The sequence below is a fragment of the Clupea harengus genome, chromosome 9 (assembly GCF_900700415.2).
Source record: "Clupea harengus chromosome 9, Ch_v2.0.2, whole genome shotgun sequence".
In the NCBI taxonomy this organism is placed as follows: Eukaryota; Metazoa; Chordata; class Actinopteri; order Clupeiformes; family Clupeidae; genus Clupea; species Clupea harengus.
The window spans coordinates 5,487,556-5,501,454 of NC_045160.1; the positions used below are offsets into that span (position 1 = coordinate 5,487,556).

Here is a 13,899-nt window from a genome sequence, read left to right on the forward strand (position 1 = left end):
GCTGTGAGAAAGAGAATGAAGCTCTCTTAAGGGTCCACAGTGTAACTCACTGGGATATGGGTGTAAGAAATTACAGTATTTCCTGTGAGTGAACATGAGATTCATGATCAAGCAGCTGCTGTGACCACCAAAAGTTGGCCAGCATAATCTCCAAAATGGTAATCTTATCATGGTAACAAAGGAAAAGTCCCCACACTGGATTTGCTCAGACACCTGGGGTCAGGAAGCAAACTGAGGTGTGAGTGACTGCAATTTATCATAGTATGGTAATGGAGTCGGCCATTGAGAACCATCTCAGTCAGAGAAACCTGATTATCATACAGAACAGCAAAAGGTTGCCTGACCTGTTTGCATTTGATTTAGAGTATGTTCCACGTGCTTCATTACTGCACTTTACTGGAATAAAGACAGATTGCTGCATCAAACACAAAGAAACTTCCTTTTTCTTACATGGGCTTCAGCATACTCAGCAGTAAGCAGTACTGTGTGCACGGTATACAAAATAGTGTTTTTAAACTAATACTCTGGATCTGGTTTGACGAGTGACTTGCAAAAAATTCCGGCAAAACAGCAGAGTTTTGTTTATTTATTGAGGGTCAAGGCAAGCGGAGCTGAGAGAATGCAGTCGGATGAGGGAAGAAGAAATCAAGCAGACCCCCCCCCCCCCCCCCCCCCATTGTTTTTGAGGTTTCTTCCTGATCAACAGGGAGTTTTGAGGTGGTGAGGCCTCTACTTTCTGCATAGTTTTACTTTTCTGACACAGTCGTGACAGACGTTGGTTGGTATAAAAATCTGCTCACCTGTCCTCCTAGAGACTTACTTGTCAGTTAGAGTCGCTGAGTGAGCCATGCCTCTCTGCATCGCAACACTTCTCTTTGCCCTGCACTGTGTGTTGCCGACTTCATGTGTGGGTAAGTCATCTGACTGGGACTCAATCCTGTGCATGTTTTCCATCTTTCCCTGCTCTGTGTGACTACATCTGACAACCCCCCCCCCCCATTTAAATGTTTTATGTCTTTTAGCAAATTGCGTGTATAGGAGTGGTGGTAGCCTGGTGCAGGTTGATGCAGGTGCTGGACTAGTGGTGGGAGTCGACAAAGACAACCAAGTCTTCACAAGGGTTGAGTCTAAATGGATACCGTTGCCAAGAAAAATGAAGCATGTCACCATAGGACCTGCAGGACTCTGGGGAGTCACCGTAGATAATTACATCTATAAAAATGTTGGGTGTTGCTGGAGCTGGGTACCGGGTAAGAATAACTACAATAATAATATATGGAATTGTGGGCTACCAATAGATAAGGTTTGCATGTAGTCATTTTAAGACAGATAAAAGTGCAATATGTCTGCAAGCTCAGTGTGCGGCTGTGTGATGTCATAGGAATGTGATGGTATGATTTAACATAAATGTTTATCATTTTAAAATGTTGTGTGTCTTTTTTATGATGTCAACCCATATGGAGAAAGATTGTAAAAATGTTCTTTTTGATATAGTACATATAATAACAGTGTGTTAACATGCATAATTATGGCCCATTTCAGATACGATAACAGAAAATGTTTATGTTTTATCTATGACCTACTTTGCACTTTGAAGGACCTTGTACCATTTCTGTGTGAAATGTATGTGCAGGCTCTTTCCCACAGATGTGTTGTGTCAGTGTTGTACATGATGAGTGTAATTCCTATAGGTTATATACAAACCTTTTCCATATGGGATCATGAGCAATCATAAGTTAATGTTTTTGTTCTGGACCAGAATTGCGCTCAAAACAGATCGATGCAGGTGGAGACCAGTTTGTGGCAGGAGTCACTACTGGAGATGCCCCCTACTGTCTTCCAATGGAGAACACAGTTGGCTTCAAGTCCAGAACTAGTCCTTTGAACTGGAAAAACATTCCTGGCCTCCTGAAGTACTACAGCTGTGGTCCTTATAGCTGCTGGGGTGTTAACAGTGATGATAAAATCTTTCTGAGGAAGGTAAGGCTGGGCTCTGCTGTCTGTGGAATAATTACTTATCAATAAATTCATTGATTTGCTTATCAGCCTTTGTTGGGTCCTCTAGGGGGTGAACTCCAGTAACTGTGAGGGGGACGGTTCCTGGCAGGAGGTTCCAGGAAGCCTGTCTATGATCGAGGTGGGAAGTGACGGATCTGTCTACGGAGTGGATTCTAGAGGAGTCGTGTACCGCAGGTTTGTCTTTACGAGCTCTTCTGTATGGGAGATTCTCATTTGCAATTTTTTCAGGCCACAGAGTATTTTTTCATAATTTTTTAATAGTTTTACATTTTACTCTCAACTGGAAATTATTCCTTCATGAATATAAATGAATCTCCCCATTGCAGGGCTTACACGTCTGCCTGTAAACCTGAAGGCAGCGGCTGGATCCACATTCCTCTCTACTCTGGCCAAGTTAAGCATGTGTCCTACGATTCCGGTCATCTCTGGTTGGTCCTGAAGAAAGGTGCCGTCTATGACTGCACTCTCTGAGCACTTCTCTTCCAGAGAGGCAACCCTGCTGGTCAAACCCTGCAGCTTAATTACTTAACAATTACGCATCCTTTAATTATTTTCACTCCTTCATTATTTTCCAATTATCTAATACACCTGTAATTAGAACAGTCATAATCTTGCTGTGCTTCTTTTATATTATCCAGTTCCAGTTTGGTTCATATAGAAAAGCACATCTATTGTGCAGATTTTAAACAGCAGTATCCAGAGACTTGATCAAGACTTGATCAAGTGATCCAATACATGATGGTATATCTGGTTGTACTTTCCAGAACTGTTTGTCTTTAAAAAAAATCATAATGATTTCTATCTGACTTCTTGTGGCTTTGGTGATCAATAAAGCATATTGTACTCAAAATGACATCCAACTGCTTGCGTCATGCTTCATAATACATCTCTATTACGCAGTTCTCCAGATATACTCGATTGGTGACACAAAAAGATACAAATCCCTGTTCCATGCCAGAGTCCTAATAAAGCAGGTTACCTACTAATGTTAGCTATCAACACAATTAGCCAGCAAACTGCACTACTAGCAATCATCATATCGATCATTTTCAGGTTCTTGTCAATGTTAGGTGTATGTACAAAAATCCCACAAATGTATACACAAACACACTCGACATGCACATTCATATACCGTGCACACAGTACTGCTTACTGCTAAGTATGCTGAACAAAAATCCCACAAATGTATACACAAACACACACACACACACACACACTCGACATGCATGTCACGTACACAACACACAGTTTCTAAACTCAACTCAATTACATTTTATTTATAAAATAAAATTGTCTTTACAAAGCATAGGGCCTGAACCCCCTTAGAACAAGCACAATGGCGATAGGGGCAAGGAAAAATTCCCTGTTAATCAGGAAGAAACCTTAAGCAGAACCGCGGCACATAAGGGTGGGCACCATCTGCTGAATTTTTTCTTTCCTCGTCCAACTGCATTATCTCAGCTCCACTACAACTTCCCTTGAACCTCGTTAGATTAAAAAAACTCTGCTGTCTTGTCTGCGTTTTTCGTGTCCAGCAGAAAAGCACAGAGCATCATGCAAGCAAGTCATGTCACTGGTGAAACCAGATCAAGCACATAGATTGGCACACAGTGCAGCAGCATCCTGGAGATGCAGCACCTTTGGAGTGAGCGTCCTTCAATGACATTCGGTAGATGATATAGAGTATTACTTTAAACACACTCTCTCTTCGCTGTCATGGTCGTGCGTAATGCAATGCTTTTGGGACACACACACAAACCAGTGTGCCGTTCAGGGATGTGGGACTGAAATTCCACCAGTGCTGCGACCCACATTCAATGCATTTGCTGTGGTCTGGATATGTTTGGGATGTCGCTAAGGTGAATGGGAAGTGAGTGGCTTGTTGAAATGAAACCGACAGGCTAAGTAGAGGTAGTGTGTTGGTTGGTTGTGTGTGAGTGTTGGGCTGTTGTTGGGGACAACCTCTTGTATTGTGCATAATGCTGAAATAGTCACTGTTGTTAACGTTTGTAAGTTGCTTTGGACAAAATGTCTTCAGGAAAATACAGTAAATGTCATTAAAGGAGAAATAGACAGTATTTTGAGAGGAGAAATAGAGAAAATACTCACATTTGTGAAAGGATTATTCTGATGCTGGCCCTAAAGCTAGTAGACTATTGGCAAAGTGAACTAAGACAGGCCGTAAAACACGATCAGTAGATCAGAGATCCTTGCTCAGGCCAACTGAGGAATAATGTTGCAGAAATAGAAACACACTAGGTAAAAAATATATATAAATAAATATTTCTATACCGATAGTAATTTTTATACTATGTATTTGTTGGAGACTCAGTCTGAGATATGATCAGTCCAGGAAACAGGTTTTAATCTTGTACAGTGATGTAACTGATAGTAATTTGTATACCATATATTTGTTGGAGACTCAGTCTGAGATATGATCAGTCAAGAAAACAGGTTTTAATCTTGTACAGTGCCCTCCAGAATTATTGGCACCTTTTAGTAAAAATGAGCAAAACGAAAAAATGTCTTTATTGTTTATCCTCATGATCTTTCATTCAAAATATTCACAAAAATCTAACCTTTAATTGAAGTAACATATTTGAAAGAAACATTACATTCTTACCATGGACCAAATATGTGTGCCACAATTATGAAGTGAACTAAGACTTTCTGACCCCAAGACTCAACTAACCTCTGCAATTCTCCAGCGTTGATCCTTGGGGATTCTTTTGCCAGTCAAACCATCCTCCCCACGGTGTGTGGGGTCAATGTACACACACGTCCTCTTCCAGACTGATTCATAACATCTGTCACTTTAAACTTCATTATTTCCATGATAGTGGAAATGGGTTTTTTCAACTATTTTGAGATTTTCTTATGTCCATTTCCTTATTTGTGCAGCTCAACAACTTTCCGTTGCACATTTTCACTGTTTTCTTGGGTCTTTCCCATAGTGATGAATGACTAGAGGAATTTGGCTTGTGTCATATTTATAGCCCAGTGAAACAGGAAGTCATGGTTGACCACTTAAGAGTTCCTACAGGTGATCTTAAAAATGTAAAACATAACTGGAAATATACTTCAGTTAGATTTTAATTATAAGATTTTCCAGGGGTGCCAATAATTGTGGCACACATGTTTTGGAGAAAAACATTCATTTAATGTCAAAAAATGTTCTTTCAATCATTTTACTGAAATGAAAAGGTAAGATTTTTGTAAATATTTTGAGTGAAAGACCAAGAGGATAAACAGTACACATTTTTTCATAGCCTGTTTTGCTCATATTCACTAAGGGTGCCTATGATTCTTGAGGGCACTGTACAGTGATGCACATCAAGGGAAAGAGACAGAGGTTTCACTCAACCAGCTTCACCTAAGAATCTTCTAATCAGCCATTGTAACATTTCAGTTTTTATGCCCTCTGAGTATATGGAGTGTCAGCCCATAGTTCCATCCCGTCATGAATATGTATCAGATTATTATGTTGGAGACGGGGAAGACTCCGAACCATTTGCTACCCAGAGACAATGGGTTAAGGGATCCAGCTGTGAGCAACTGAGACCCCTTTCACACCTCCCTCAGGTCATTTCCTCTAACAGAATATACAACCAGAAATCTTACATTTTAGCCTAGGTCCAAATAAAAGCAACAGTTAAAAAATGATATAAGATGTATTAGATTATTGAATATTGTATATCATTTTTTAACTCTGAACCTTACATTCTGATTCCTTCAATACACAACCACCCTCATCTAGTGAGGAGGAAAAAGATAGTTCCTTAATTCTATTGATTTGCCAACTATTGGATAAAAAACTAAATAACCTTCCAGCTCCTAGGACCCATGATGAAGTATCTAAAGTCATCATCAGACTTGAGGCTAACAAGTCCCACTGGAAGGGAAGGTTCTCCACCAGAGTGGTACCGAGCCTTTAAAGAGGAACTAATTCCCCTCCTTACCTCATCCGTTAACTGGACCTTTAAAGAGGATCAGCTGCCCCAAAGAGGGAAAAGACACAGAATACTGTAGCAATGTCAGACCCAGACACGAAGAAGCTGTCAAGAGCAATAACAGAGTTGCCATGTAAAGCATTCTTGCTTTGGTCCTTAATCAATCGACATATTTAATATAAATACACACACACAGTTTGCAGTGTGTGTGTACTGCTGACATTTTTATAACATATCTGAGATGAACCATGACCTACACCCTACAGTCCCTCTAGCCTTCAGGTAGGGTGACCAGGTGTCCCACTTTGCATTGTATTGCACAGCATTTTGAGCTTTTGTCCTGAATCCTATATATTGAGATACATGTGTCCCACATTTTCATTGGTCAATTGTTTTTTAATTGTCAAAATGAAAAAACATGGGTGTGTTATTCTACACGCCAGGCCCTTGAGCCACTTATGCCATTGTGGCATAGTTTCTAGTCTGTTAATGCGCTGCCACTACGTCTAAAGCAGCAACCTGGCTCATACAAATGCAACATAGTCTAGCCTCCCTTAAAGCCTGACCTTCATCCAGTGGCTGAGAAGAGAGCAGTGAAGGTGGTCATTAATGACAAATGTTTACAATTTAAAGTGTAAGTTAAAATGTTTACAATTTCTAATGTAAGTTCACCCCCAGCTCTGTGACCTACTCCTAACCCACTGCATAATTTTGAAAAATGCAAAGAAAAATTGGGCAAGGAGCCTAGGGGTCGGAGTGGGACTGAGGGAACTTGCAAGGTTAGGATGATTTTCAACAATTTTCAACACATAAAATGCCCATTTTTATTTATAAAAAAAGGGAATTTTGTTAATGTTAACACAGGCATTGATCTGTTTCATCACAATTCAGTCATATCATTTAGTTTACAGCTGAAAATATCTCAGTTAAAGGTGCAGTTACACTTTAGGCTGTTTTAGTACACTAGTATTATATGTATCTGAAAAGTAAGACCAGGAAAATACAGCTGTAATCAACCTTTGAAAATATATTCATTTTTCTGCTTCAAGTCACCTAAATGTTTCACCATTTTTGTGCACTTCATTTTAAATAATGTAAGAGTGCCCCCTGCTGATCAAAACTAATTCACAAAAGAGTAACCTTGTCCTAGTGGATCTCACTGACAATTTAGGGTTACAGCAGAAGGTTGACTGGAACACCAACACCAAACACACCTTGGATTTCGATAAGATAAATTCAGAAACATGCTTAACCAGCAGGCAACCTGTTCACACAGGTTATTACTAACATTGAACGATAACAAATGGAAAATGGGAGGCACCGACAGAATAAATCCTAGCCAGGGGGTTGAGTGTATGCCAGAAAAAACATTGACTGAACCTAACAGCTTGTTTTCTGTGATTATGTGGGGCATTATGCTGTCACCAGCCTGGTGTGCCCGGTAACACAACACAGAAGTGAACTTTGTACTTGGCCAGGGGAGAGAGGATGACTTCATACAAGTGTACTCTTAATAGAAAACATTTCTTTGACTTTCCATGTGTGTGTGCTTACGGTATTTATTAACAACTGACCACGTAGTGATATATATGTACATACAGTAGTATACCTAAACACATGCACACACACACACACACACACACACACACACACACACACACACACACACACACACACACACACACACACACACACACACACACACACACACACACACGTCACACACACAGACACACACACACACTCAGATAGACATACCAGGTACACACCAGTCTTTTCCCATTGGCACGTTGACATGTGTTTACAATGTTTCTATAATAGAAAATATAATTTAATTCAATACGAAGTAGTTCCAACAGGCCCATGAAGTAATTTTTTCGATCCATCACATGAAATTGCATTGTAGAACTCTAGGTAGAAATCACTCAGGGTTGGGTAAAGGGTTGTTGATAACATGCTGTAAAGGGAACGTTAGCACATGGCACCATCTTGTGGTTAAGCAAATATAGGTAGGTATAGGTACATCGCTGTCATACGTATTTGATCAATACAAATCATTTTGTATCGTATTTACTGACTTGCTGTGTCAGATATTTAATATCACTGTTGTAAAATTCAGGGCACCATTACAGTCCTACTTGGTAAGAGAGAAAGTAATCAAAGAAAGCAGGCTTTTGTATATCAGTTGTAGCGGTATGATAAGAAATGTTCCCAGTGGTTAATGATTTAGCCACTGTTTTGGAGACGGCCCAGTTCGTGTGGATAACCCTGAGCTGAACTGGCAGGTGCCGTTCCCAGTAGGTATAGACAGGCTGGAGAGGTCATCTACATATGCTCACACAAAATATTGCTAAACATGTCAGATCAGGACTACCCTGTTATGTTTGTGGGAACACAGGGAATGACATTTACAATAGAATAGTCTACGTATTAAATGCGTATTAAACTTAAATGGACTACACCAACATACAATACACAATTTATTTGCTGATTGTGCTGGTATTGTATGTCTTATAAGTATCCTGAGATCCACAATGTGCAAAGTGCATATTAATGCATACATTGATATAAACTCTTTATTAAATATATATAAACTGAATTACAAGAGCTTGTGAGACAAGTAATGAGGGCATTTGAATGGTGTCTTATTTTGGAGACATAGGCTATGCATTAAAAGTCTGTGTGCAATATTAACTTTTGCTTTTTTCTGTCAAATCTTAAAAAAGACCAAAATCCTGTCTGATCATCAACAGACTTGAGACATTTATACCCTCAACCCCCTTCAACAATACTTTAATGATCCCTTTTTTCATCCAACTCAATCATTGATTGTTTTTTTCTGTACTTTCTTCAGTTTTCACACTAACATCGAGTCTGGTATGCTTCCAATGTTTTCTCTTTAATCTGCCAATTATTTGTATTGCATCACACCAGTCAGATGAATCGGTCTAAATGTAATCAAAGTGAGACATTCACTTTGTTGTTCTGTATCATTGCGAAACTGACTGAAGTTACACTCAATAAATGCGTACATTGCTCTTTTAAGTATTGCATTGCATTCGCCAGTACTATGGAGAGTTAACAGCCTTGCTATATGTCGATAGATAGACCATAGCCTACATGTTCTCAGCTAAGACCAGTGTTATTGACATAACCTCTCTACTAACGTAGTGCCTACGTAAGAGTGTCTCTAGCCTTGAACACGTCCAAAAATCCGTGTTCAGCACGTTGTTGGGGCGAAAAAAATAAACAGATCAATACACTAGTCCGCTCCACCAAAGTTGTATAAATACCTGCCCATCCATCCTCTGTCAGGTCACTGCGAAAAGGGTACGAATAGTCATACATTAAGGAATACCTAGGTGGTGATATATTATTATTGCAAACGTTACATTTAAGAAAGCACTGTAAATTATACTTTAAAATCTCTCCTGAGCAAAATAGAGGTAATTTCTATATTATATTTAACGAGCGAAATTCATACTTACCATCATCAAACAGAATGCAGGCTGCACGGCAATGCTGCTCTTTTTTCCCCGGCGGACTCGTTCAAAGCCGGACCAACTTCCTTCTGAACTCCAGTAAGATGGCTTCCTTGCGGAGAGGACTGTCCTACATCAACTTTATCAAGTAAGTCATTGAACTAAGCAAGGACATTGCATGGTTCTCAGGAATCAGGCCCTGCAAAAGTCAGCCATTTGATGTATTGAATTGGCTCTGTATGCCATGGAGATAGGGAGTTGTGTTTCCGTAGTTAACCACCTTGGTAATGCTACTTGTGCTGTATAGCTGTCCATGAACGTTATCTAGGTAGCTCATAGACAGACTACAGGCTAGCTAAGTTGTAACTATTGTAAATGTTTCTTAACGTCAGCCAGCTAGTTGACTGACAAATTACTTGGCAGCTGATTTGATAGGGTAACAATACGTAGTCTTTAAATAATCTGGACATTTGTTTAAATATGATGTTTCTGACTCCACAGAAGTACTGCATGTGCCATGGGCAACAACAAATTGATTCGTCGACAGTTTCTCCGTCTTCCCGAGATCGTGCGAAAAAACATTGTGCCCTTCAGCGTGGGCAGCGGATTGTGTTCTGTTCCCTTCACACAGGTAAGATCCTCCAATAGTCCAACGACATAGTAGTCAGCTACCCAGTACCACTCAGTAATCAGTTGTAATAACCTTAAACGTCTAGCTATACCAACCCAGCATTAATTATCTATCCCTTCTGTCTTTCCAGCAAGCTGAACAACTCTCTCATGACGCCCTGATCCGAAGAGCATCCAACCTGGTCACAGACAGCGCAAACACCTACCTCTCTCAGGCCACTCTGGCCCTGGTGGACTCTCTAACACAGTACGCCAAAGTAAGTGTCCAGTGGTCATGTTTACTGGTATTAGTGTAACTACTATTTCTTGAGACCTTGATTGATTGCTTATAGGAAGCCACAAAACGTATTCTGATCATTTATCAAATATGACACAAGTGACAGTGGGTTTGATAAAGAATATCTCCACAACTGTCAGTCGGCCATAGGCCATTGATTTTTAGTGCCGTTTTAATTGGACTTTGTATGTGTCTATCTAGGCGCTGCACACCCTCGTTGCCCTGCAGAGGCGGTACTTGGCCTCCATCGGTAAGCTGACCCCTGCAGAGGAGGACAGCATTTGGCAGGTGATCATTGGCCAGCGTGGGGAGGTGAGTTCAGATGTCAGAAGATAAATGTAGCTTTTACTACTTTAACACAAACTACACGATTAGTCACAATGGTTTGTTTTCAAACCCCAAAGCTATTTGGCATATTGAAAGACAGTGGTCTTTGAATGTTACCGGGAGGCTTGTTTAGTTGAACACAGTGATAATGGTTGTACTTTGCCTTCATTTCAAGGTGGGTGACCGACTGGATGCATGCAATCGATTTGAGTCCAACTGGATGAACGCCATGAACATCTGTGAACTGGCAGCAGAGGCAGCATATAGCTCAGGTGAGTGTCTCGCTTCTTGACTCTAGTGTAAATAAGTGTTTAAATTAAGTTGAGCTCTATGTTTTAATGACCCTCCATCTTGATAAACTAATCAGACATGAATTATTGCTCAAACTGTTGATCAAAACACAAACCTTACTAAATGAAACAATTGAGACCCATTACATGCTGTGTGTGAGGGACCTTAGAAGTAGCATTTATATATACTTTACTAATCACAGCAATAGTAGGTAAGGGGTCTGAATTACATTTAATTGATAATTGGGATGAGCTCAATTAGTCTCTGAGTGATATTTGCATTATATTTTACTTTAATATTTTCAGTAGGACATTTCATCTGACAGTAACTGAAAGTACTGTGAATCTATTCGCACACACACACACACACACACATGGGCTATATGTTTATCTGAAAGTGTGAAACCCCATCATTCTCTCAAGCTCTGATCAGCTTCATGAGAACTTCTCCTTGTCTCCCTCTTTAGGAGCAGAACATGCGTCGCTCACAGCTAAGAACCACATCCAGATGGCCCAGGCCCAGGTGGAGGAGGTGAGGCAGCTCACCCAGGAGGCCGAGAGGAAGCTGGCCCAGATCAAGGCCGAGGAGATCCAGAGGATGGCCGAGTACGCCTCTACCCTCGACATCAACATGGAGGACATCCCTGAGGCCTACCTGAGGGAGGACTAATCCTGTTCAGTCACAGCACCTCAGGACTTCACAGGACACATTTTTTACCATTTACACAGCATTTAAGTATTAAATAGTGTCACAGTGCACATATTGGTTGCCTACATGCTGTTAAGTGCCATAGGTAAGGCAATGCCAATCAGTCATATACATGGCTACAAAGAAATATAGACTGTCCTGTAACTTGCTTTCCATTTTCAGTAGTTTAAGGTGAGCTTTTCAGGTGCTTTGAGAATCTGAATTAATGTTGATTCATTCTGCTGATGTGCTCTCTAAAACTATTATGCCTTAACGATTTTTGTTTCTATGCATCTGTGAACAACAAAAGTTGAAATATGTATCCAATTTTACATCAATTGGAGATATCAAAAAAGTGAAATAGATGAGATCTAAGTTATGATGATATTTAATCCACCAAAATGGTGATGCCTTTATTTACCTATTTAACATAGTTCTTAAGTTTGGTTTGATTTTGGGTATTGAAACTGAGTAATCAGCCAGATTTACTTTTATCCAAGTACCTACTTAGCAGAAATGACTGATTTAAGTTGTTAGAGTTTAGTTGTGTTTAAGGATGTTTTTGTTGTCCATGTGTCATGTTGCTCCCATTGTTTAATTTTTTTTTGTCATCATTTTGAAAACTTGGGATGTACTAAATCTTGTTTATAAGATAATATTTAATAAAGAGACTATTTTTATACGTATAAAGTATGAGTTGAGTGTCTTTAACAAATTGTTGTGCCACTAGAGAAAACCAGAAATGAGTTAAGCAAGCATGCATTACACTCGGTTGTACTATGTCGGGTATTTTAAAGTAATGTGTTGTAGCTGTCTCCTGCCTCTGAAGGGCCATTGAAATTGGTACACTTAAATTAGATGGGAAGCAATGTTTTATATTCTGAGTGGGGTGTCATTGCAATGAAGGGTTGTGACTCAGTGCTCTTTCCCTCAATTTTGACTGTTGGACTTGGCTTAACTCACAGCACAGACTAGTGAAAGCAGAACATCTAATTTTGGTAATTTTCTTTTACAGCACTGTTAAGCTGCACACAACTTTATATATACACGCCAAGTGAAACAAAACGTAGGACCTGAAAAATGTCTGCCCATGTCAGCATTTCAGCTCCTGAAGCCCTTGCAGTTCAATTCAATTGTATTTATATAGCGCCAAAACAATAAAATTGGCTCATGGTGCGCCTTTAGTGATCAGAGCCTCTGAATAATAAAATAAGTAGTGTGTTTAAATTTTGTGTTGTAGCCTGAGCGGTGAGAATGTTTGTTCTGGGGAAACTGGGCCCCTGCCAGACTTCCCTTGCACTGCAGGTTATTGTGGACGTGTTTAGATGTCATATCTGGAACAAATACCTGTGCCGTCTATAGTAGTTCCCCTGGGAAACTTCATATTTACTTCAGTTTGTTTGCCACTGTAAACTCAGCCACAAAATAAACAAACAAATAACAGTTAATGATTTATTTTTCAAGCTGCTGATTGACAGATGAAGGACTATGGTAACCACGTTTTTCTTAGTTTACCTTATAGATACGGAGATTCATGCATGCACTGTTGGAGGCATGCTTTTAATTTAGGTCATTGTCTTTCGCACTCTGGGAAAGTGACATTATGTTTTGTTTTTAGAAATAACTTCCAAGATGTTTCCTGTTATGCTTTTTAGAAGCATCCTGTACAACGTCCATCATTTATTTCCAATTATCTGGGTCTCATTTGGGTTCTGCATTTTGTTTGTCACCATTGGGGTTTGTGAGCCTGTGGTTCACATTGCATAAACTTCCTCTAGGTCTGCTTTAGGTTAAACATTTCAACCCAAAACAGATTAAATGATGTAATATTACAGAGCGGAGAGAAATGCAAATTACTTTATTTGCTGTTGGAACCTTTGAATCCTCCCTTTTTCACTGTACCATCAGCCAGTGAGTGGGACATTTGTGACACTGTCAACCTCACCACATTTTCTTTCTTCAATAACAAGCACATTTTCCTCTGTGCCCAGCCAAACAGCTTAACTTAGACAACGATGATACTGATCTCACTGTTGATGTAATATGAAATAGTGCCTGGGAAAACATAAAGAACACGTAACTAAGATACTGAAGACACACAAAAGGCCACATGTGCTGTGAATCCTCCATTTTGTGAATTGATTCTAATTCATTGTGATTCATTGTGATCCATAAATGTATGCACCACACTGCCAAGCTCCTCGGTTCAGTGCAAAGAAGCTTTACCCCACACCTA

The 13,899-nt window shown here is 39.8% G+C and overlaps 2 protein-coding genes across 2 annotated transcripts; both read left to right on the forward strand.

The window, feature by feature from the left end:
- The first annotated feature begins 726 nt into the window (after positions 1–726).
- LOC116221935 (fish-egg lectin-like) lies at positions 727–2,458 on the forward strand. Its single transcript, XM_042708796.1, has 5 exons — positions 727–911; positions 1,023–1,250; positions 1,760–1,980; positions 2,066–2,234; positions 2,346–2,458. The coding sequence occupies exons 1-5, from the start codon at positions 848–850 to the stop codon at positions 2,456–2,458; spliced, it is 795 nt and encodes a 264-aa protein (XP_042564730.1). The 5' UTR covers positions 727–847.
- A 6,823-nt stretch (positions 2,459–9,281) lies between these two features.
- diabloa (diablo, IAP-binding mitochondrial protein a) lies at positions 9,282–12,349 on the forward strand. Its single transcript, XM_012838819.3, has 6 exons — positions 9,282–9,599; positions 9,953–10,082; positions 10,213–10,338; positions 10,560–10,670; positions 10,861–10,957; positions 11,443–12,349. Exons 1-6 carry the CDS (start codon positions 9,472–9,474, stop codon positions 11,643–11,645), a joined length of 795 nt encoding a protein of 264 aa, XP_012694273.1. The 5' UTR covers positions 9,282–9,471; the 3' UTR covers positions 11,646–12,349.
- Positions 12,350–13,899: the final 1,550 nt, after the last annotated feature.

What these genes read in the sequence shown, in the direction of transcription:
- LOC116221935 (XM_042708796.1), top strand. Translation starts at nt 848, where the DNA reads ATGCCTCTCTGCATCGCAACACTTCTCTTTGCCCTGCACTGTGTGTTG. An exon ending in TTGCTGGAGCTGGGTACCGG is followed by an intron (nt 1,251 to 1,759) that starts GTAAGAATAACT and finishes GTTCTGGACCAG; the next exon opens with AATTGCGCTCAAAACAGATC. An exon ending in ATAAAATCTTTCTGAGGAAG is followed by an intron (nt 1,981 to 2,065) that starts GTAAGGCTGGGC and finishes TGGGTCCTCTAG; the next exon opens with GGGGTGAACTCCAGTAACTG.
- diabloa (XM_012838819.3), top strand. Translation starts at nt 9,472, where the DNA reads ATGCAGGCTGCACGGCAATGCTGCTCTTTTTTCCCCGGCGGACTCGTT. An exon ending in GTTCTGTTCCCTTCACACAG is followed by an intron (nt 10,083 to 10,212) that starts GTAAGATCCTCC and finishes CTGTCTTTCCAG; the next exon opens with CAAGCTGAACAACTCTCTCA. An exon ending in CTCTAACACAGTACGCCAAA is followed by an intron (nt 10,339 to 10,559) that starts GTAAGTGTCCAG and finishes GTGTCTATCTAG; the next exon opens with GCGCTGCACACCCTCGTTGC.